The sequence below is a fragment of the Artemia franciscana genome, chromosome 11 (genome assembly GCF_032884065.1).
Source record: "Artemia franciscana chromosome 11, ASM3288406v1, whole genome shotgun sequence".
NCBI classification, from domain to species: Eukaryota; Metazoa; Arthropoda; class Branchiopoda; order Anostraca; family Artemiidae; genus Artemia; species Artemia franciscana.
The window spans coordinates 20,537,564-20,561,632 of record NC_088873.1 but is presented as its reverse complement, the minus strand read 5'-3'; the positions used below and the strand labels follow the sequence as shown (position 1 = coordinate 20,561,632).

The 24,069-nt window shown below is 34.5% G+C and overlaps 1 protein-coding gene across 5 annotated transcripts in view; it reads left to right on the top strand.

Moving 5' to 3' along the window:
* The window catches only part of LOC136032951 (brefeldin A-inhibited guanine nucleotide-exchange protein 1-like), a 144,233-nt gene that overhangs the window by 82,079 nt on the left and 38,085 nt on the right, over nt 1-24,069 (top strand). For 4 of the 5 annotated variants that reach the window (XM_065713433.1, XM_065713431.1, XM_065713432.1 and 1 more), the window contains 7 exons: nt 3,222-3,349; nt 4,222-4,517; nt 5,802-5,974; nt 9,726-9,886; nt 13,160-13,266; nt 15,509-15,662; nt 17,981-18,031. In XM_065713433.1, the coding sequence (XP_065569505.1) occupies nt 3,222-3,349; nt 4,222-4,517; nt 5,802-5,974; nt 9,726-9,886; nt 13,160-13,266; nt 15,509-15,662; nt 17,981-18,031 (1,070 nt within the window). The remainder of the gene's footprint in view (nt 1-3,221; nt 3,350-4,221; nt 4,518-5,801; nt 5,975-9,725; nt 9,887-13,159; nt 13,267-15,508; nt 15,663-17,980; nt 18,032-24,069) is intronic. The other variant, XM_065713435.1, reaches the window with a different exon arrangement.

The window sequence follows — 24,069 nt, the reverse complement described above, 5'->3', positions numbered from 1 at the left end:
AAGACAAAGTGTTGGATGTGGAGCAAAAAGGAGTAGATAGTAAATTCTACCTAACAGAGAAGAATGCAAAAACTAAAGTGAGCAATGGAACGCCAAGGAAGCCTCTGAAACAAAAACCAAGGGAGAGCAAGCAAAAGCAAAATGCTAACACAAGTAGTTCACCATCAAAACTCATTGAAAACATTTTGAAATCGGGGATTGACAATTCCGAAGACAAGGATAAGAGTCTAACTTATAATCCCACTGAATTAAGTAGGCTATGGAAAAAACAAGAAATTTCAATTTTGGAAGATATGGATAATTTATTGAATATTGCCAAAGCTGAACAATCGCAAAGAAAATCCTCTAAAAAAGTCAATCTGGTAGCTGCAATACGACAGTGTTTGAGTACTGTTGACAAACTGAGAATATACCAAGCACAAACAGGTAATAGAAACTGGTCTGGAGTAGCCACAAGCCTTAAAAGACAAGTTGATCGTACAAAATATATGTGCAGATTGTGCACCAGCACCTGACCTTACAAATTAAGAAACTAAGTGGAAATTTTATGAACGGCAGAAAATTAAATTGGAAGTGACACTAGTCATTGGTGCAGCGCTGAAGGAGGGTTGTGTCCTGCTTATGGCTACAATATATATAGAGCCCAAATGAGTTAACTGAGTACAAGTTTAAAGGACATCTATAGAGACCAGAACACTTTCCAATCAAATTTACAATTTGCGCTGCATAATATTTTTTCTTGTTATTTCAAATTATTGACCAATAAAGTGTATAACAGTTTTTATTTTTTTTTACTCTTTTTTTCCTAGGTTTATTTTTAGTGATTTACAACCCACATATACACTAAATTAGGCAAATTAAAATGAATGAATGTGTTAAGGTTATTTACTCTTATAAAGTCCAAAACGAGTTCTAAAGGTAGATCTAAAATCAATTTTTAGGCCTACCGTAAAATTTCACAGGTTAACTTATCAAACATAGCCGGTGTGGTCAATAGAAAAATTGACCATGGCAAAAAAAAAAAAAAAATGATAGTTTATGGTCCACTCTTCCATCCAAGTGTAGTTGAAAAAATTACGGTAAGAGAAGAGGGGCCAAGCCTGCAAAACTTTCCAATGAGGGTTTTTGTCAAAAAAAAATGTTTTTCAGAATATTACGAAACTTTTGTACATCCTTGGTTTTATTTGGCAGGAAAGGGAGTGAATCATAACCTGTTAACACAGAGGAAAGTGAACACGGCGCTTTTTTTTAGCTCTTCTGGAAAACACAATAAAATCACCGGAAATCTTGGAAAATGCTTAAAGCGGAGAGATCAGGATGAAACTTGGTGGGAAGAATAAGCACAAGTCCAAGATACGTGACTGACATAAACGTACTGGATCCGTTTTCATTGGTGGAGTTGGGGGGGGGGGGGGGGTAATTCGGAAAAGTTAGAAAAAATGAGGTATTTGTAACTTACGAACGGGTGATCAGATCTTAATGAAAATTTATATTTATAAGGATCCTGTGCTTTTGAGCTCAAATTTTAAATCCCGACCAGATGTGGTGACACTGGGGGGAGTTGGAGGGGGAAACCGGAATTCTTGGAAAACGCGAAAATTGAGGTATCTTTATCTTAGGAATGGGTGATCGAATCTTAATGAAACTTGATATATAGAAGGATTGTATGTCTCAGATGCTCCTTTTTTAATTCGAATCAGATCTGGGGACCTGGGGGGTTGGAGGGGGGAAACAGAAATCTTGGAAAACCCTTAGAGTGGAGAGATCGGGATGAAACTTGATGGGAAGAATAAGCACAAGTTATAGATACGTGATTGACATAATTGGAACGGATCTGTTCTCTTTGGGGGAGCTGGGGGATGTTAATTTGAAAAAAATTGAGGTATTTTTAACTTAAGAACGGGTGACCCGATCTTAATAAAATTTTATATTTAGAAGGAACTCATGTCTCAGAGCTCTTATTTCAAATCCCTACCAGATCTGTTGACATTGGGGGAGCTGGAGGGGGAAACCGGAAATCTTGGAAAACGCTTAGAGTGGAGAGATCCGTATAAAACTTGGTGGGTAGAATAAGCAAATGTCGTAGATACGTGAATGACGTAACCGTACTGGATCCGCTCTCTTTGGGGGAGTTAGGGGGTGGGGTTCAGGGCTTTGGCGAGTTTGGTGCTTCTCGATAGCGATCGCAAATTCCGTTGGTCTATCTGTCGGTCTGTCTGTCCCGGTTTTGCTTCTTTAGGCACTTCAAGGTAAGCTAGGACTATGAAATTCGACACGCGTATCAGAAACCAGACCAGATTAAATTAGAAATTGTCGTTTCCTCGATTCGACCTTCTGGGGGGGGGGGGGCAGTGTTGCTTCCGCAAATCTAATTTTGAAAATTTGGGATCCTTTTTAAGCCCTTAGCTCGGCCCTTCCTTAATTACAACACCACTGTTTGGTGTCCCATGAATAGCTGCAATATTTCAAAGCATCGACAAAATTTAAAGATATGTCACATGTAATTCTGTATCTTTCCTGGCTCATTTATTTACAGTGTTTGAAACGTTTAAAGTTGTCTTCACTTTAATGTTATAGGACCAGAACTGACCCTCTTATTACGCTCTCAATAACAAAACGCATGCATACCATGGACCTGAACATGTTTTCTCAGTCAAATTATTACTCTCTCCCCTAGTTCTGTTACTATAAAATTTGCCCTACCGGATGGAATAATAATAATAAAAAGAAAAAAGTTATGGCTCTCATTTTGTTAATTGGTTGTTCTCTCTATACTGTACAGGGTTATTATATTTCATTCACTGATTTAGTTAAGGACCGTATTATAAACTTTAATGCTCAGCTGGTGTTAAAAATATACATTTAAAAAAAAAATTGTGTGGCTCTTATTTTGATAATTGGCTGTGTTTGCTTTCTTCGGAAGCATATAGAATGCAATTTGAAAATTCCATGGAAATAAGCAATGGAATTTGCTTCTTTCAATTGTTGTTGATGCTGCTAGTATTGATTAGTGTAATGTCATATTAGACACAAAAGTTTTTTCTGTATTAAGTTTTATTTTAAGTTATAAATGAATACTTTTTGAATATTGAAATAAATTTTCTCAAAATGGTCTCTCAGAGGTGTTTCAAGTCCTGGTGTATTTTTCTTTTTTAATTGAACTTTCAGATCATTTTCTTGTATCTCTCATCAGGTACATGACGTCTCTTTTTTTATTTCAGCTGGCTTAAAACAGTCAATAAATGAAACAAGTTCTCAGAGCGTTGTTGTAGCTGTTGATAGAATATTTACCTGCTCAACCAGATTAGACGGAGATGCAATCGTAGAATTTGTTAAAGCATTGTGTCAGGTATTGACTTTTCTTTTAAAAAATATTGTTGGTGTTTCTTCTTTAAGTTACGGCCAAAGTAATTTGTTCCCCCGCTCTCTCTCTTTTTCTCTCTCTTACTGTCTCTTTCTCCTTGTCTCTCTCCTTTTTGCAGCTATCTCTTTTTCTGATTTTATAGCGTTATAGTAACGTGTTTCTTTCAAGGACTTATAAGTATCAACGGTATAAGCCTAGAGAACTAACTGAAGAGAAGGAAACGTGTTAAGCAAATAATTCTTACTTCATAATATGCAGAAAAATCGTAGTTAAAACATTTTGCATGCACTAAGCCTTTGTCTTCGCTTCTTTCATTGTTTTCCACTTTTTCTACCAAATTTCTGAATTTTTTCAATTAGCCTTTGTTCAGTCTTGAAACTAGTGCTGAACCAACTCCATCTACAAAATTTCGTTATAATTGCCACTGTAGAAATCGCATCGGCGTCCAAAAAAAAAATAAAGCGTTATCTACATATTTGCTAATGTTATTCAAATTCTATACTGCTTTTCTTTTGACACGTGCTTTGAGAAATAATTATAGATGGCGTTTCATTTTACTAAAACAGCCAGAAACTTGATCTTTAATAAAAACCGCCAGAAACGTTGCTGTCTATAAGCAAATTTTGTAGATGGTGATTGTTTAAGCAGCAGCTTCAAAATTGAACAAAGGCAAATTGAATTCATACAATGAATTCAGAAATTGTGTAGAAAAGTGGAAGACACTGAAAGAAGTGAAGCTGCAGGCAAGTTGTGTTAACTAGGATTATTCTGCATATTATGAAGTAAGAATTGTTTTCTTAACATGTTTGCTTCTTTCTAGTTAGTTCTCTTGGCTTATACCGTATCAACTCTTACAGGTGTCAATAGATGAGTTGAACCATCCAACGCATCCTCGTATATTTAGTCTTCAAAAACTAGTTGAAATTTCTTACTACAACATGGGAAGAATTAGGCTACAATGGTCTCGAATCTGGGAAATCTTGGGTGATCATTTCAACAAAGTAGGCTGTTCCCCAAATGAGGACATTGCAGTCTTTTCGGTGGACTCATTGCGTCAGCTTGCCATGAAATTCATTGAAAAGGGAGAATTGTCGAATTTTAGATTTCAAAAAGATTTTTTGCGACCCTTCGAGCATATAATGAAAAAGAACAAGTAAGTTAACATCCCTTTTTAGTTATTCTTAATTATTGGCATGGTTTTAGCAAATTTTAGTAGATCTAATGCTTGGATTAACTAAGGCAGTCAGTATGCTAACCATTTTCATTATCAATTTAACTTTCTGTGCCGAATCTGAATGTTCAAACTGAATTAACTTTTCAGTTGCAAAGTTCCTGCTATCATTTTTCTCATTATTTGCTGGTTTTTTTTTTAATGTTGGTATTTCAAATTGAAAAGAATTCTTGATAATAATTGTTTAAATAAGTTTTCTACCGAATTTTTATAACTTAAGTTAAAAAATATAGTCATAGCAATATAGCACCCATAGTTTTTTTTAACTTTTTTTTTTGTTTTTGGTTGAACTTTTAGTGTTTCAAACAACAACTCAATTTTGAAGAGTTATTACCCAAAACCTTGGGAACTCCAAAAAATAGGATTAAATGTTAAAATTAGAATATAAAATGGCGCTAGAAAACTTTTCTAAAAAGTTGTCTAGAAAATCCAATCCAAGTCATCTAATTTAAAAAAAAATTACTCCAGGATTTGTTTTTTAGGGGGGGGGGGTAAAACGGCGTTGCAAAACGCATCAAAAATTTGTCTAGAAGTATACGTGTTCCTTTTGTTCGAGTAATACCGGGTTTCAAACCCAATAAACCCCTTCATCTGGTCTTGCAACTAAGTAAAAAGAGATCTCAAGATGATCATGCGTTCTTTGTTGATTGAAAAACAGGTTTTATGATCTTTGTTTGCAATTTGGGCTCTGTTGGGAAACTTGTTTTAGGAGGTGGAGGAGACGGATCAAGGTTTGGATTTTCTTAATGAAAATAAATCTAGAGTGGCAATTGTTGAAAGGAAAATGGAAAAAGTCTTTAATACAAAATTTTTGCTCAGGTTTAGTCATTTAATTTAACTTATAAGAAGCTTTTTCATGAGAGAAAGCTCTTGATTTTGAATTTGTATGCGTAATTACATACCTCTCACGTCGTTAATGGTTGTATGGGGTTGGGGATTCAAGAGGCTCCTCCGGAATAATCAAATTTATTAGCGTGTAGCAATTTTCGATATGTTTCCCGGGTAATCAAGCTTCTTTTCACCCGAGTGCACGGACTTTTTTGAATTTATCGAGATAACTTTTCAGTAACGTTCCTTTCTTGAAATATATTTGAGGAGGTAACAACTCTCTCCCCCTGTTCTCCGCAAGAGTATGTATGATTTATTGTATGTCAGATAAACAATCATTTCAACCTTGTAACTACAATCATTTATATTTTTTCTAAGGTCTCCAGCTATACGCCACATGGTAGTGCTCTGTATTGCTCAAATGGTCAATTCTCAAGCCAAAAATATAAAATCGGGATGGAAAAACATCTTCTCCGTGTTTCATATTGCCGCATCTGATCAAGACGAAGCAATTGTTGAACTAGCATTCCAAACTACTGGTAAAATAATAGGTACGATTCAATTAACCCAATTTTTTGAATTTACGTTTATAACTTTAGAAAGATGAAGGTGTTGTTCAAATACGTCCAAAATTCAAATAACTATAACATAGGGGGAAAATTTTCCATAGCCCCTGGGGATGTAACTTATCGAAGTTGCCCATTGTTAATATGTAAGGTTTTTGCAAAACCACTGGTCGTATCAACCCCTCCGAAGTTGATACGACCAATCGTTTCGCAAAAACCTTATATGTTAGCAATGGGCAACTTCGATAAGTTACATCCCCAAATGTTTTCCCCTATGTTATAGTTATTTGAATTTGGAACGATTTTGAACAAGATCTCAGACACCTACGTATTTCATATTGCCGCATCTGATTAAGACGAAGCGATTGTTGAACTAGCATTTCAAACTACTGGCAAAATAATAGGTACGATTCACCTATTTTTTGGATATACGTTTATAACTTCGACGTTTATTCATGACAAAAAAGAGCATTAATCAATTTTTGCCTACAAAAAGATAAGAACTTCTCATTGAAACTATTACTTGTTATAATAAGCATTCATTTGGAAATTTATTATTTAAATACAAATATAACGTGTCAAATGATGAACCATTATCCTAACTATGTTTCAAAATTGTGAGATTTTGGTATAGACTAGGCTTCCTGATCAAGCCTGCAAATGGAGAAAGGGTGGTGGTATTATCCTTAAGGTTTTACCAGAAGAGATTCTATTAAAGAAAGGGGCGATTTTTGAAGCATATTCCATGGAAAAGGTTTCTTATTCTCACTCGTGCAGTAGTGAAGGTCAAACATATGGCTTTTGGCCCATTTTCAAGTGTTTCATATAAAAAATAATCAGCAATTAACCACCGCTTCTCTAAATGTTTGACCAGTGTCCATCATGTGTTGTTTTATACTTAAAAAGGATTTAATCAGTAATTGTAACCGAGTTTAAATTTTGTTTCTGAAGAATTAAAAGCAAAAAAAAATATCGATAATAAACGACTAGAAGCCCATTGATCGGTGAGAAATATATAGAGAAACTCATCAAACCTAACCAGAAAACAACAGAAGGAAAAGAAAAATAATGAATGCATGATCAATCTACTTACTAGTTTCATTGGTTTCACACTTTCTGTCAGAACTGTGGAGGTTACCCCCTCACCACTTTCCAGCAATAAGCTGAAATTACCGGATAAAAAAAAGTGTTGCTTCCGCAAGACAATAAAAAGAAGTGTAAAATTAAAGATTTGCTGTGCCTTGTAAATTCTAAATTATATAAATCTTCTTGGCTATAACAATAATTTATTTGTGCCCTCTATACATACATGGATTTACACAGAACAGTATAGAAAATAAATGAAAAGAAAACTGAAAAATATAAAATTACATTTCTAAGAAAAGGACGATAATAAGTAGCTCATAATACTCATAATAACTCATAAATATATAGTAAATAGCTTATGATAGCTCATTAGTGCGTAACACTAAAAACACTCACAAAATATAACGCAGAGCACTCATAATACAAAACGCATAAATAGTTGTTTATTAAAGCTATGGCGACAAAACTATTTTTCCATTAACAAGATAATTAAGGGGACAGTTTATTCTATTTTCTCTAGATGGTCTAAGAAATCGATCGTATTGTTGCTCCATTTTAACAGTAATTTCAAATATTCCGAATTTTCGCATAGTATACCTATTTTTGAACCATAATGGAATTCCAAGAAAATATTTACAAAACCGGGAAAAGTACACGCGGACACACTTTTTATCACTTTTACTTAAAAACTTAAAAAATAGAACAATGAAAAATATATGAGGTGCAAACATTGAATTATAAATTATAGCAAGTTTTTGTTTATCAAAACAACCTTTCATCCTGACTAGCAGGTCATAGGTTTTCCCAATACGAACGATGACACCAACTCTCGCGTAGCTCTAATTGACGAACCAAAAGGCAACCCAATATAATTAATGGAATCCTTGTTAAAAATATTCAGTGATGCCACCCTAATTGAATGATGCTGGAAATCCCTATTATGATTTGCCTCTAGGAATTCTGTTTTAGTAGGTTCAATCTCTAATCTTATCTCCCGTAGATGTGGATGTAATATATTAATTACATTCTGCATTCACATTAAATTGTCCGAAAATAACAAAATATCATCAGCATACAACAAGTGGCTAATGTCGATACCGTCAATCCCATATGGGGGTAGGTACCGCGTTACATTTATTCCTATTGGCTATCCCTTTTAAGATTGCCCAATGATTTTATGTGAACATTCAAGGGCCGTTTACCTCGCTACATTGAAGAAGAAGAATGAAATTATTCTGACATTGTTTGAAAACACTTTTTTTTGTTTTTTATTTTACGTTTCGTAATTACACAGTTTCCAAACTTTGTTGAAGCTGTCTTGAATTGTAATCCTATAAAAACCAATATTGTATATATAAGATTGTGTTTGAAGGGGGGGGGGAGAGAAAGCAAAAGTAAAATTGGATTTGCCAAAAATCGGTCAAAAATATCAATGACATCGACAACTATTCCTGTAAAAAGTCTGGACAGCCACTATAGTCTTGGTTACAGTGGTTGGTCGTGGCACAAATGGCTTCAATAAGGGTTTGACACGCAGTTGAAGGGGACTCAATGAAGTCCTTTCACGTTTGACCTTCATAAAGATCCAGAAAAACTATCATATTCAACGTCTAAATCATCATAATCATTATAAGCAAATTATTCAAAATCAAAAGTGTGGAATGGAGATTAAGATTCAACCTCTGATGGAGCTTAACAAGCTTTCCGGGAAAAACTTCTTAACTTTTTTTCGTTCTGAATTTTTCCATCCTTATATATGAATCATACCTATATGCGAGAGTTAATTTGATGCAATTTATCAAGCGGTGTTAGTGTGTTGTAGATGAATTTGGCATCAGCTGGATTCAAACTTAGGCCAACTGAAATTGCCTGAAACGCTTTTTTGTGTCAGAATCGTATGTGTTCATTATTGATTGGTTCTGCAGTTCTAAATGACATATTGAATTGGGAATTTTGGAAATATTAAACCCTTTCTAATTAAAATCAAAGCATTGATTTTAGTTTGAATAAATTTGAGATAATTTATTGCTGGTTCGTAAAACCGACCTATTACCCCATATTTTCTTATGCGGTAAAGCAGTTCTTTGCTAATATTTATCCTGAAGTAACTACGTCTAGTATGGATTTCTGGAAGCTTCTGAACAGTTGGAAAGCAGGAGTTGAAGTCGTTCTGTTATTTTAGGGCCATAGAGTAAAAGGTAACACTTTTCCTATATGGTCATGCCTTTTTATTCGGTTTAATACCTTCACTTAGGTATTTTTTTTCAAGACTACACTGCCTTTCTATGACGAACAAATAAACGTTCAAATGCGGATAGGTCCATCTATTAGACAGTGAAAACAGATGCAAAAGTCTGGATATTTCGAACAAATATACAGTGGTCGTCGTCAACAGATATAGTAAAGCATTAACATTAAAACTAACATATTCATACTGAACAAAATAATTATTTTTGGTTCATTTTCTAGATTTGTCTATGAGAGCTCAATAACTGGGTTCATTCAAAGTCATGAGTTGTGAATTTTCTTCTTTAATATTGCCCAAATGTAAGTTGAATTTCTAATGAAGGCGGAAACATTTTTCTATACAAATAATTTTCTATAATCTTCCATAATTTTCTGTACAAATAATATGTATTTCTATGATTAGGTCAGCTGTATGAGCGACAGTTTGCTGTGATGATTGATAGCTTTCAGGATGCCATTAAGTGCCTCTCAGAATTTGCTTGTAATGCTAGTTTCCCAGACACCAGTATGGAAGCCATTCGATTTATTCGTCAGTGTGCTAAACATGTTGATGAAATGCCCCAGGTATTATTTCATATTTCATCAAGGATAAAACCTTTTTTCTGACAAAAAATACAAAATACGATATGGAAATTTGCCACTAAGCATTATGGTCTGTCTGACTAAGATCCATCCTTACTATATTTTAGTCTTTTAATTGGAAGCCTTTTGGCCTGAGCCCTAACTTATTTTGTGGATTTCACGCTTAATGGCCTTCTAACTAATTCTTGTTTATATCTAATTAGTTGTGTCCTCCGTTTTTGAAAAAGGAAATATTTAAAAACCAAGGATACATAGAGTTTAAATCTAGGCGTAAGCGGAATACTGTTGCACAGGGAAGGGGGCTGACAAAGGATATTTGTACATTAGTCTCTAAAGACATAACTAAGTAAAGTATGTAAAGTTTCCTGATGCCTGTTTTCCTTTGCTATCAAAATGCAGTCGGATAAGTATTTTAAGATACCCTCTTGCGGCCAGCAGTTATGAAGTGTAAGAAAATGATGAACAGTAACGAGAAGTTTAAATAGACAAACTAGCTGCTAAGAGATCATACTGGATATTAGTACAATAGATAGTCCGAAATCACGTTAGACATAAGATTTATCAGTGAAACTGGAATACTACTCACTTACTCTTTGGCTACCTTCCAAGAAATCCTCTAAGATTTTGAGTCACTTTTGTAATCTGGTCAAGTTTGGACTTTTTAATCAGCTACCATTTCCTGTTGTCTACTTTCAATTGATTAGTCATATTTTCCTTCTTTCTTTTTTTGTATTTATTTTAGTTTAAACAGTAGATTTGAATCTACCCCTAAGCTCTTAAGCTCCCAAATTTTTTTCTCTTTTGTCATTTTTGAGACAAAATCTACTTTTTGCTCCTTGGAAGGGATTTCCCTTGCTCCTTGGAAGGGTATAAAATATCATAGGAAACGCAATCACTTCTGTCTTGACAATTCATAATTCAATGGTTTTTGGATTGGAACTTAGCAAAATAGCTTATTACTTATTGGTAACAAGCCTTTACTGATAAGAAGTACTAGTTCTAGTTTTTATGCTTATGTCTGTTTGGTACCTCTTAACCTCTGAAACATCATGAAAAAAATGTATTGCTTTTGCACGACGATTAATTTACAAGTTAAACAAGGTTTTCTTGATGGAGGTAAAGAGTAAAGTTGAAACTTGGAAACGAATATAAATTATTTGTTCACAGTTTATGCAAAGCATTTGCAGAACTAGCTCAAATTAATTGACTCGTCATATTTTTCTATTTTTGCTTAGTGAAAACACAAAATCGAGACGAAAAACAGGTTGCCCTCTTAGGAGCAGGAACGTGCTGAATAACCTTACAGAAAAGACAGGATTAATCTGTAAGGCCACGATAGTATTTCAGCGGCTATAATATTGACAAGTTTTAGAAAACAATTTAAATTTTCTGGAAATTTGAGCAAGCTTACTTTTTCCCGATTGTGAACGAAATGAAAATCTTCGGAGTAACTTTCACTAGTGACTGTAGTTTCAGTGCCCATATTAATTCAATCGTCCAGAAGGCTAATGCAAGCCTTAAGACACTAACCAAAATGAGACGTGTTGGGTGTGATACTGAAGGTCTTTTCCATGCCTACATGTGTTATGTTCAACCGTTCCTCAAGTACGTGTGCCTGGCGTGGGGTCCAACTGCTATCCGCACGGCGTACATATAACGGGACATAGAGTCCGTCCAAAAAAAGAGCAACAAGGATTATATTTCGAAACCGTGACATACCCTATGATCAAGCCCTCACGAAACTGAATTGATCTACTCTTAGAGCCCAGCTTGAACACCTGATTCTGTAATTTGGAAAATTCGTCCTAGCCAATACGAGCCACCGATCACTACTACCCGAACCAGCTCCTCCCATTAGTCGAACTTGGTTACAAAATAAACTTGTACCTCCTAAAGTACGAACTAATCGTTACGCTAACTCATTTGTGCCTTTCTTCAAATCGATTTTCAATGCTGAGCCGTAGTGTGTGATTTTGTTTAAATGTAAGAATTTGTAAAAAAAAAAAAAAAAAACTGTATTTAGCTATGATACGATAGTTTATATATATACTGATCTTTCTCTTTCTCTGTGTAAAAACCTAGTTTTGCAGATTTGTATTGCATAAACTGCGAAGTAATAGTTTTTGTTCTTCTTAAGTGCCAGCTTAGCTCTTTACTTTCATCAAGAAAACTTTTTCTTTTTTGATTTATTTTTTATTGTTTTTAGTTTTTTTTTAATATACGCTATTTGCCTTTCAAAATGACTTTTGTCTAACGTGGCGATGAAACTAAAGATTTCAAAGTGAGGTTTTATTAAAGAAGAGGGAAAGAATGAAAATTTTTTGAAATCCTTGTAAAATTGTTCTCATAATTAACTTTAATGGTAATATAAACATAAATAACGGACATCGGTTGTTATTTTTAAATCAAAATTAAAATAATCTATTTTATTAGCCTTTTTTTCAAAGCATGTTTTTAGTTTTCACTTACTAAGTAGGCTGGGATCATAAACCTCTGATTAGGGATTTCCAACCTTGAATACTGCAATGACACCCTGGTTTTACTTCCTAGCCTTTGAACTCCAGAAATGGCACCATAGGGTACCATTTTTAGTCCCGTGTGGCACTTTACTATGGTATTGTCATGGTGAATTTAAAAAGAGTACGTTGATGGGAATGAGTTGACTCTAATGTGACACATTACTTCTACTTTTGCAAAACTCTGATTTTTCTTGCTTTTCAACGGCTTCAGAATCTCCAGTAGAGGGTTTTCGACCGTGGTTATTTATATGGTATATAGTTGTTTCAATTCACCACCATTTTTTAGGTATTTTAAGCCTTTTGAAAATTTTATATCCATAGTACGCTTTTATTATTAAGATGAACCCTTGTAATAGTTATCGTTACTGAATTATCTTTAAATGAAGGATTTCTTAATTTGACAATTTGTTTCAAAACGTGATTTTAGGCTTTTGGCTATGAACTGTGATTTGGTCTTTACTCATGATAAGGTGGGAAAATAATTTACAAATTTAACGTATTTACATTGAAAATCATTATCGTTAACATCAAAAATTATTAACAACCGTTTAAAATATATACTTACAATTAACAAATTTAACATAGTTTACAAATGTAGATTGTTTCTTTGAATCGCTAAAGGATAAAATGCAGTTTTATCTAATCCTTCAATTATTCAGGAGCTAAAATTTATAGGATGGAATAATGATACGTTACGATTTTTTAGTTTCAATCTTCATATGATATTCCTTTTTAGTTATTCAGAGAGTACAACATAGAGGATATGACTGTCAACGAAGAAGATAGAGTATGGGTTAGGGGCTGGTTCCCAATCTTATTTGAACTAAGCTGTATCATAACACGGTAAGGTCACATCTATGCTTCATCATATTCTTTCTTTCTTCTTGTTTGGATGAGTTGTAGAGTCTTTGGCGTTTTCAGAGAGATTTAATAGAAAGTAAAGATGGTTTAGATTTATCTAGCTAAATTTGAAATCAGCTGCTACTAGCACAGACTAAAAAAAAGGATTTTGTGAAGTAAATCTAGATAGCGCTTCTTTTTACGAGGTCAATGGAAATTTGTGATCTTGCAAATTTTAATTGCAAGTTTCATCATAATAAAGAAAAGATGATATTTTCAGTTTTCTTCTTCTTTTTTTTAGAGATATTCAGTTAAGCCCAAAATTGGACTCTCCTAGTGTCAAATAGAATATAAAATAGTATCAAATAGTAAAATAAAATAGTATCAAATAGATTCTTGTGTAAGACGAATGAAGGATCACTGGTGTTAAAAAGTGGCTTGTAAGTATAATGTTTAGTAGCCTGTGAAACACGGGAACAAAACTTATTCAATCAATGAACAACAAATATACTGGAAAGTACTAGTCAATACTTGATAAAAAAAAAGTAGAAGTATAATTTTAATTGTAGGAAGTAAAAAATCCAGTAGCAAAATGATCAAAACAATTTTTCCAAAAGATAAAAAATCCAGTAGCAAAGCGTTCAAAATAATTTTTGCAAAAGGTAAAAAATCCAGAAGCAAAACGATGAAAACAATTTTTGCAAAAGCTAAAATAAATCCAGTAGCAAAACGATCAAAACAATTTTTGAAAAAGGTAAAAAATCCAGTAGCAAAACCATCAAAACAATTTTTGCAAAAAGTAATAAAATCCAGTAGCAAAACGATCAAAACTGTCTTGACAAAAGGTAAAAAATCCAGTAGCAAAACGATCAAAACAATTTTTGCAAAAGGCAAAAAAAAATCCAGTAGCAAAACGATTGTTACAATATTAAAAAAAAAAAAATATACAATATAATACAATATAACTATATTATACAATATAAGGTAAAAAAATCCAGTAGCAAAAAGATGAAAACAATTTTTGCGAAAGGTAAAAAATCCAGTAGCAAAACGATCAAAACAATTTTTGCAAAAGGCAAAAAAAAAATCCAGTAGCAAAACGATTATTACAATATTTGCATAAGGTAAAAAAATCCAGTAGCAAAAAGATGAAAACAATTTTTGCGAAAGGTAAAAAATCCAGTAGCAAAACGATCAAAACAATTTTTGCAAAAGGCAAAAAAAAAATCCAGTAGCAAAACGATTATTACAATATTTGCATAAGGTAAAAAATCCAGTAGCAAAAAGATGAAAACAATTTTTGCAAAAGTTAAAAAATCCAGTAGCAAAACGACCAAAACTATCTTTGCAAAAGGTAAAAAATCCAGTAGCAAAACGATCAAAACAATTTTTGCAAAATGTAAAAATCGAAAATGAGAAAAACTACTTCGAATATTAATACCATAACAAACATGCGTCTAGAGGAGGCTGTGCCCATACATCATTGTTGTGTACCAAGATAACCTCAAAAACTAATGCTGGATATCTACCGTAAAAATAATTGATTCACTGATGTTAAAATATGAACGCCCTATTATAAGAAATTCTTAAAACATCACACCTGATTTTACTTTTAGGATAATTGTAATTTACGTTCACCTAATATTGTATTGCTATTATCATCATAACAGCTAAATTACATATAACATAATGTCATTTGAACAAATGTTGTTATAATATTATGACAAGAACATTATAACCTTTTATTTTATATGAAAGGTTAGGCTTTGTTACCGCATGCGTTGATTTGAATGTTTGTAATGCGTGACTCCACTAATGTGTTGAAGTTTTGGCTACCGTGAGCATAAAATTTTTCACGCTAATTTATAGATGCAAACAATGTATCTGTATTGGTTTTTATTAGGTTTTAACTCGCTTTGTGCTCATAAACATAATTGCCTAAAAATGAATTACATGTATGTAAATATAATGGCCACTTAAATTTTTTTTTATTTTCTTTCTGTTTATCAACTTATTTGATATAAAATAGTTTTATTTTATTTTATTTTTCAATGTAAGTTCATAAAAATTTTAATATTAATATTATAAAAAAACTTTTTCTTCAATATCATGTCCCACGACTCGAACTTTATCTAGGCAAAACTTAAGTAGGTTATTTTATTCAAAGATGGACCAAACCAGTAAAAAAAGAAAAAAGAAAAAAAAATTAATGATAACAATAATGATTCTTTGATTGTGTCCATAGCTGTAAGCTCGATGTAAGAACTCGTGGTCTTACCGTACTTTTCGAAGTTGTCAAGACTTATGGCAGAAATTTCAAATCTCACTGGTGGCAGGACTTGTTTCAAATTTTATTTAGAATATTTGACAATATGAAGTTACCAGAACAACAAACAGAGGTATTTATAGTTACCTTTTTGGTACTTTGCTTTTTTATGTTCTAGAATTAATTTCTTTGGTTCTTTCATTATTTAACCTTATTTTATAAACGTTTTGACAGTTTAGGAAAGACAATATACATATTTAATTGATGTCAAATGGTGAAAAATTAAAGAAAAATGGATATTGAAGAATCTTTTGTAACTGTATATACCATCTATTTAGTCTAAGAATTAACAATATAGAAAAGATGGTATGGTAAACCTATGATATTTTTGAAAAGATAGCAGCTAGTGCTTATGAATATTATATGAGAGCTACATGCTACAAACATTTAAGTATGATAACTCAGTCTTAAACCTTTAAATTATAAATTCTATGATATTCTATTTCTATGATGATAAAAACTGATGTACAAGAAATATTACTTTATTGACAGAGACAAACTCTGGGTTCTGATTCAGTGGAGGTTTAGAGGGGAGGTGGTTGGATTCAGTAACAATAAAATATAATTTTACCGTTACATAATTAATAAAGGTATAATTTTGTATAATTTTTTACGTCTGTGGGTAGAATCGAACTTGGACCCCTTTCCCTATAGATACCGTCTTGTTCATTGAAAAAGATACATCAAAGAAAGCTATTTTTGAAAAAAAAAATTATGATATTTAGATAAGCATCTTCTGAGGGAGGAGGAATACTGCTCTATGCTTATTTACACAGATAAATTCCAAAAATGTATATGTATTTAGTTTTTTAGTTTCTTTGTCGATATGTCTTCAAAGGGGCTAATGTAGTTTATGCTTGTTATTTCAATCATGTTTGTCCTTTTTTTAGCTTCTTTGTTTTCTGTGACCATTCAAAGTATGTATTCGACTATTTCTTTCATTTATCTTGACTGTAGAGAACTCGACTGTAGAGGTTTCAAGCTCCTAGATAAAAAAAAATATGGAAGTTTACATTTTTGCCAGAAGAAAGATTACGGATGTTTTTTTTTTTTTTTTTTTTTGCTCACGATGATCGCGAAAGGTCTCATTCTAAGGGAAATTAAAAGCTCCAGTACCCTTTCAAGTAACCAAAAAGATTGGAGGGTAGCTAGCCTCCCTCCTTCGCCCCTTGTTTCGTCAAAGATATCCGATTAACATTTAGATATAGCCATTTTATTCAGCATAGTTGAAAGGTCCAATGACAATGCCTCTGAGAATGACATTACCTCCCACAGCCCTTAGAGAAAGGGCTGTAAATTATCAAATTTACCCCTTGTTTACTCGTACTATTTGTTACTCCAAAGTAACAGACTTTTTTCGGAGGGGGGAGACATGTGAGAATTTTCAGTTGGGTGGGAAGTTTCTGGAGGCTAACTCTCCAGGGTAAATACTACATGGGAGGGGGGAATTTGTCAGAATTCCTATAGGGGATTTTTTCTTTATTGATCTCACTATTTCTTTGACAGCTTAATTTTATGTGTGGATTTGTACCGGACGAAATTTTCAGCTGGGTTGGAATTTTCTTGGGGATTTTCTGTGAGAGAAATTCTCCATAGCAGAATTTAACGAAGGTGGAATCCACCACGGGGGAATTTTCCGCATGAGAAACGTTGTATTGGGGGAGATTTCCAAGAAATTTTTTCCTCGCAGTGGGGATTTTCGGCATGATTTGAAATTAAAAAAAAAAATTTTTTTTTTGGAATTGTCAACGGTAAATTTAGGGGGGGGGGGGAAGATTTATAGCGAGGATGGAATTATCCGAGGGGGAATTTTTCGTGGGAGTAACTTCCCACGGGGTAATTTTCCATGGAGGGGGAGATGGATTTCCCGTCATTATCTGAAAACGATCTAAAGTTTGAACTTTTGTCCTAAATCATCAAGAATGACTTCTGAATTACAAAGGTTGTTTTACATAGAGTAAGAAGCTTGTTTAAAACACTAAAATTTCTAGTGTGAAGAGTGAGGGATTTAGGAGGAGGCAGCCTCACTCATATACGAAATAATTTCTGAAGTCCTGTGTGATACTTACACGCATCAATATGGTGAGTCGCGATCTCTTCCTCGACTATTGAAGCACTGGAGTGTACGCATAACTCTCAGAAGTTTTTTTTTTTTTTTTGCATGTCGCAGTCACAACCATTCTTTTGCTCTTTATAAGGCTGTGTCGAGTTTCTAAAAAGATTCCTACTTACTGCGTGTTTTATTCCCTCTTCAAACGAATTTGGTAAAGTTATGACCAATAGTTTTAGATATATATGTAAGGTGGAGACTAGTAGTTAGTAATTTTATTATTGCTTGCTGCAACACATTTTAGTTTATCTAAGTTTTTTTCATCTTTTCCTTGTTTTTAGTTTTATTTGGAACACCCTAGACTTTCTGCTAGTCGCGCCCTCACGGAAACGGTAATTTTTGGTTTGATTTATTACTTATTGGCTGATGCACGCTTTTTGCATGATTTGTTTCTACAGCAAAAGAAATGATTTGTTGGATGTGCACTTGGTTATCACTCTGCACGATGCTTTATGACGGGTATCTTTAGAAGAAGCATGTTTATTTTTGCGCAAATTTGAATGTCTGAGTATCTTAGTAAACATTGGACTAAAAATGAAAGGTCGAAAGTCAACTTGATAAATTGATTGGTCCGACTTGTTTTCGTAACTGTCGCGTAAGAGATTTGGAAGGATATTGCTGTTTTGTTTTTGTTTTGCTATTTTAAAATTAAATTTAAAGTAAAGAGCATTTTAAAGCTTAAACAAAATAGAAATTATCCTATATATTAGGGCGGCTTCCCCCCCCCCTTCCCCCCGTTCTTTTATGCTAAAATTTATAGCTTTTCAGCGAAAGTTTTCAACAGTGTAAAAATATAACCAGTATCTAAATACAACTATTCTATTTACCAAATGCCTTTTAAAATATTCAAACTAAAGAAGATGTGAATAAATACTTTCCGCCTTTTTTGAGCAGTGGCGTAAAGATCCCAGGGTGGCAAAGTAAGAGCCAGTTTTCCCAATCAAGTAAAAGTGATAGTGAAAACTGAAAAGTAACCCATATAGTAACATAAGGATACTTAAGACCAGTGACGTAATTTTGTCAAAATACTGTGGGAGGGGGCAGGGACAAATCTCCAGCATTTTTATTGGCTGCAAGAGGGGACACATCCGAATAGTCAAGGGGCATGGGGTATAGAATAACCCTTTCTCTACATTATTGGGGGAAGACCCCCTCCCCAATAGACACTCCTGGGGGGAGCGAGGCTGGAAACAATTTTCATAAGTCAAGTAAAAATGAAACTGAAAAATGAGGCATATAGAACCTTAAAATTAAAAATATTCTAAAGAAAAGTGACCCATTTCTTTGGGTGCTTGGATTATCCGGCTTATCTTAGTTTTGACAAGATATTTGAAGGAACGAAATTTCAGCTGGGGGAGGGCAAACTGTGATCTGGGGGCTGCAAACTGTGGTCTAGGAGGGGTAGTTGCCCTCCCCCTGCCCTATAGAAAATTACGCTCCTGTTGTCGAGGCAGTGGGATAAAGCATAAGGAAAAAATTTCTGGCTATGTTTCTTTTACGTTAGAGCTTTGGTTCTTGATGCATTGAAAAAATGGTCGAGATAGTTATTGGGTAAAAATTACAGCGTAGAGTACTTTCAAGCCTTAGAGAATTTTTTTTTGTTTTAAGATCATGTTCGAGGCTATTATAAACAGGATGGGGGCTACCCCCCCCCCTCGACTTTTGACTCTTCGTCCTAAAGTTTAAACTTCTGTAAAATAGTGCTTCCAGAAAAAGGGCCCATTTAAATACATTAACAGGGTCGCCAATGGTGGGAGGAGATGCAATCGCCCCCTTCCTAGATTTTGAAAAAACTTTTTTTAGAATTTTCATAAAAAAATGAATAAGCCAGATTGCCCCGTCCCCTCCTAACGCTGACAATATTTTTTTAGTATCTTCATATAAAAAGAATGAAAAAGAGGATCCTTGTCCCTCTTCTCATTATTTGGCATCCCTGTGTATTAGCTTCACTAAATAATACAAATTTCTCAAATGAAAGGAAGCCAAATCACGACGTATATACGATTTTTGTCTTTAAGCTTTGATATCGAATGACTAACATTTTCTATTGAAAAAGGTCCCTGACACGCCTACCAATTTTCATCGTCCTAGCATGTCCAGAAGCACCGAACTCGCCAAAGCACTGGACCCCCCTAACTTCCCCGAAGAGAGCGGATCCATTCCGGCTACGTCAATCACGTATCTACGACATTTGCTTATTCTACCCACCAAGTTTCCAGATCTCTATTCTAAGTATTTTTCAAGATTTCCTGTTTCCTCCTTCAACTCCCAACGGTGTCACCAGATTTGGTTGAGATTTATAATAAGAGCTCTGTGACATGAGTTCCTTTTAAATATCAAATTTCATTAAGTTAAAAATACCTAAATTTTTCTATTTTTTCCGAATTAATTCCCCCCCAAGTCCCCTAAAGAGAGCGGATTCAGTCCGGTTAGGTCAATCTCATCTAAGACTTGTGCTTATTCTTCCCACCAAGTTTTTTCCCGATCTCTCCAATCTAAGCGTTTTCCAAGATTTCCTGTTTCCTCCTCCAACTCTCCCAATATCACCGGATACGGTCGGGATTTAAAATAAGAGCTATCAGACACCAGATCCTTTTAAATATCAGATTTCATAAGGTCCGATCACCCATTCGTAAGTAAAAAATACCTCTTTTTTCAGTTTTTCCTCTCCCTCCAGCCCCTCAGATGGTCGAATCGGGGAAACGACTGTTATTAAGTCAATTTTTGCAGGTCCCTGACACGTCTACCAATTTCCATCGTCCTAGCACGTCCAGAAGCACTGAACCCGCCAAAGCACAGGAAATCCCCCCCCCCCCAACTCATCCAAAGAGAGCGGATCCGTTCCAATTTTGTCAATCACTTATCTAGAACTTGTGCTTATTCTTGCCATCACGTTTCATCCAAAATTCCAAAATTTTCCATCAAAATTCAATCCCATCAAGCGTTTTCAAAGATTTCCGGTTTCCATGATTTCTGTTTCCCTCCTCCAACCCCCTATGTCCCCGGATCCGATTCGAATTGAAAATAGAGCATTTGGGACATAAGATCTTTGTATATATCAAGTCTCTTTAAGATCCGATCACCCATTCGTAAGATGAAGATACCTCAATTTTCACGTTTTCCAAGATTTCCGGTTTCCCCCTCCAACTCCCCCCAATGTCACCGGATCTGGTGGGAATTTAAAATAAAAGCTCTGAAGCACAAGCTTCTTCTAAACATGAAATTTCATTAAGATCTGATCACCCGCTCGTAAGTTACAAATACCTCATTTTTTCTATTTTTTTTTTATTATCCCCCCTCCCACTCCCCCAAAGAGAGCAGATCCGGTCTGGTTATGTCAGTCACGTATCTTGGACTTGTGCTTATTCTTCCCATCAATTTCATCCTGATCTTTCCACTCTAAGCGTTTTCCAAGATTTTCGGTTCCGTCCTCCCTAACTCCCTCCAATGACACTGGATCCGGTCGGGATTTAAAATAAGGGATCTGAGTTATGAGTTCCGTCTAATTGTGAAATTTCATTAAGATCCGATCACTCATTCGCAAGTTAAAAATACCTCATTTTTTCTAATTTTTCAGATTTAACCCTCCCTCCAACTCCCCCAAAGAGAGCGGATCCGTTCCGGTTATGTCAATCACGTATCTAGGACTTGTGCTTATTTTTCCCACCAAGTTTCATCCCCATCCCTCAACTCTAAAAGTTTTCCAAAATTTTTGGTTTCCCCCTTCAACTCCCCTGATTCCCCCCCACCAATGTCACCGGATCCGGTCGGCTTTTACAGTAAGAGCTCTGAGACACGATATCATTCTGAATGTCAAATTTCATTAAGATCCGATCACCTGTTCGTAAGTTAAAAATACCTTATTTTTTCTAATTTTTCCGAATTAACCGCCCCCCTACTCACCCCCCAGATGGTCGAGTTGGGGAAACGACTATTTCTAATTTAATCTGGTCTGGTCCCTGATGCGCCTACCAAATTTCTTCGTCTTAGCTTATGTGGAAGCACCTAAACTAGCAAAACTGGGACAGACAGACCAACTGAATTGACGATCGCTGTATGTCACTTGGTAAATACCAAGTGCCATGACAACCACTTCTGCTGTAACAGGGGATTTTCCGAACGAAAAAAGCTCAGAGGTTAAGTTCTCAGATCTATTTTGATTTTAGGCACCTCTTGTCAAAAATTTGAAAATGATAAAGTAGAAGTTTCGCTTTTCAGGCAGACACATCTATAGTTTATATCTGTACCCAATTTCTTTTTTGGGGTGTCTTGGTGAAAGTCATAACGTCAATTTCAGCATATCTGAGAACCTTTGAAGCAGAAGTTTCAAGCTTCGATCTACATAAATGCAAAATCATGTATACCTCCTTAAGATATTTTTTGGAGGTGGAGGAGAGGATGAAATTTAAAGTAAGAATTTTAGGGATAGATTCCCTAATCTTGATTGTAGGGGATACGATGAACATATTTTTAGGGACGAATTGGTCACCTTGTGATATTACAGCCTCTGAAATAGAAAGGCCATATAAGATAGTTTCTGATAGCTATTATTCAAATTGTTATCTCAGAATTTTCTACTGATGTTCTTGGAGACATCAAATGGAGACGTCAAAATGACGGAAATCGCTGCTTTGCGGTGCCGTTATCTCTTGCTACTTAGCACGGCATTATGACATGCAAATTCAATTCGAATCACTTATTCCTAATGATCTACAGTCACTGGTTTGATACGATTTCTTCGAAAAAAGCAATAAAACAACAAGAACAACAGAAAAGCAAATAAATTAACTCGCATCTACGTTTATCGTTCTGAGGAAGAATACGAAATTTGGCATTTATGTAGTTAGGAGTTGAAGCTTTTGCCTTAAGGTTGTGAGATATGCCGAATATGATCACATGATTTTCAACAAAAATGCCCCATAACCTCTACTTAAAAAACGTGCATATTTTATTGAGTTAATAATAACTTTTTATATGTAACTTCAAACTTAATGAATTTTACATATTTGGGATCACTGTGAAGATCAGCTTCTTTGTTGTATATATTAACTTCGAAGACCACACTGCCTTTCCATGACGAAAGTAAAACAGTTCAAAATAGGGATGATATCTTTTTATTGACAGTGAATAGATATCCAGTTAAATAATTGTATTTCTATTCACTGTCAATAAAAAGGTATCATCTCTATTTTGAACTGTTTTACTTTCGTTGTATATATTGTTATCAAAATTCTTTTTTTTTAGAATTACTGTTGTTATTGACACAGATGTCTCTGTATTTACAAACGTTTTTGGTAATTTGTTGAATAGTAAGAGTTTGCAACGCTAAATTGTCTAAAAATTTCTGTTGGAGAGAATGAAAAGCCCCTTACGCCTACTACTGCCTGCTGGCTGTGGAGAAAATATCTTATATATATATATATATATATATATATATATATATATATAGTCGCCATCATTGTAACGGTCGCCACTGAAGTTGCAACCGGTTGAACTGGAGACGAAACATGGGCTTTGCATATCACGCCCAAATCGAAGCAACTGAACATGGAATGGAAATACACACAATCCCTTGTAAAGTGGAAGGACAAACAGACTCTCTTCCAGCGGAAAATCGTGGCGTCGGTGTTTTGGAATCTGTATGGGGATTTGTTGTTCGACTACATGCAACGAGGAACTGCTATCAATACAGAAGTATACTGCCAATGCCTCAAAAAGCTCCGCAAAGCTATTAAAAAAAAAAAAAAAATACAAAATACGCCAATAAACCATGTAGTGCATACTGCCATCTTTAATATAAAAAATAAACCAGAATAAAAAATTCATTAAAATGGTATTGAAGAAAGGAAAAACATATAATCTACCTCAAGACCTGTTTCATGAAAAAAAATCATACACGTTAAAACAGTAATTTTTATGTAACCCATGTAAAAGTTGGCCTATAAATCCCTTAAGTAATGCTATTAGGAAGAGGCTCTTGTATTTGCGTTGTTAACTATTGAGTAGCTAAGGAAAAGCTGGAGGAAGTCTAATATAGTATGAAGTCATTACTCTTGACTATAATTTTGTCATAACTTATTAAAATTTGTCTTTATAATAAGCACTACAGTATTGTAAGGATTTATTCATCATTTATTTCTTTGTGTGTTGCAACCGTTCGCCAAATTCTGTAATAAAGCGTTTCAATAGATGTTACCCCTGATAGTAGTTATATAATCATTCTATGTCTTTATTATTTCCGTATATGGTGCTACTTTTGCATCACATTCTTTGTTTAAGTACTATGGTGTTCTGTACGGCCGAGGTAAGAAAAGTACGAGAACTCTTCACCTTGATACCCCTGCATCCAACCTGCGAGTGAGCTAGGGTA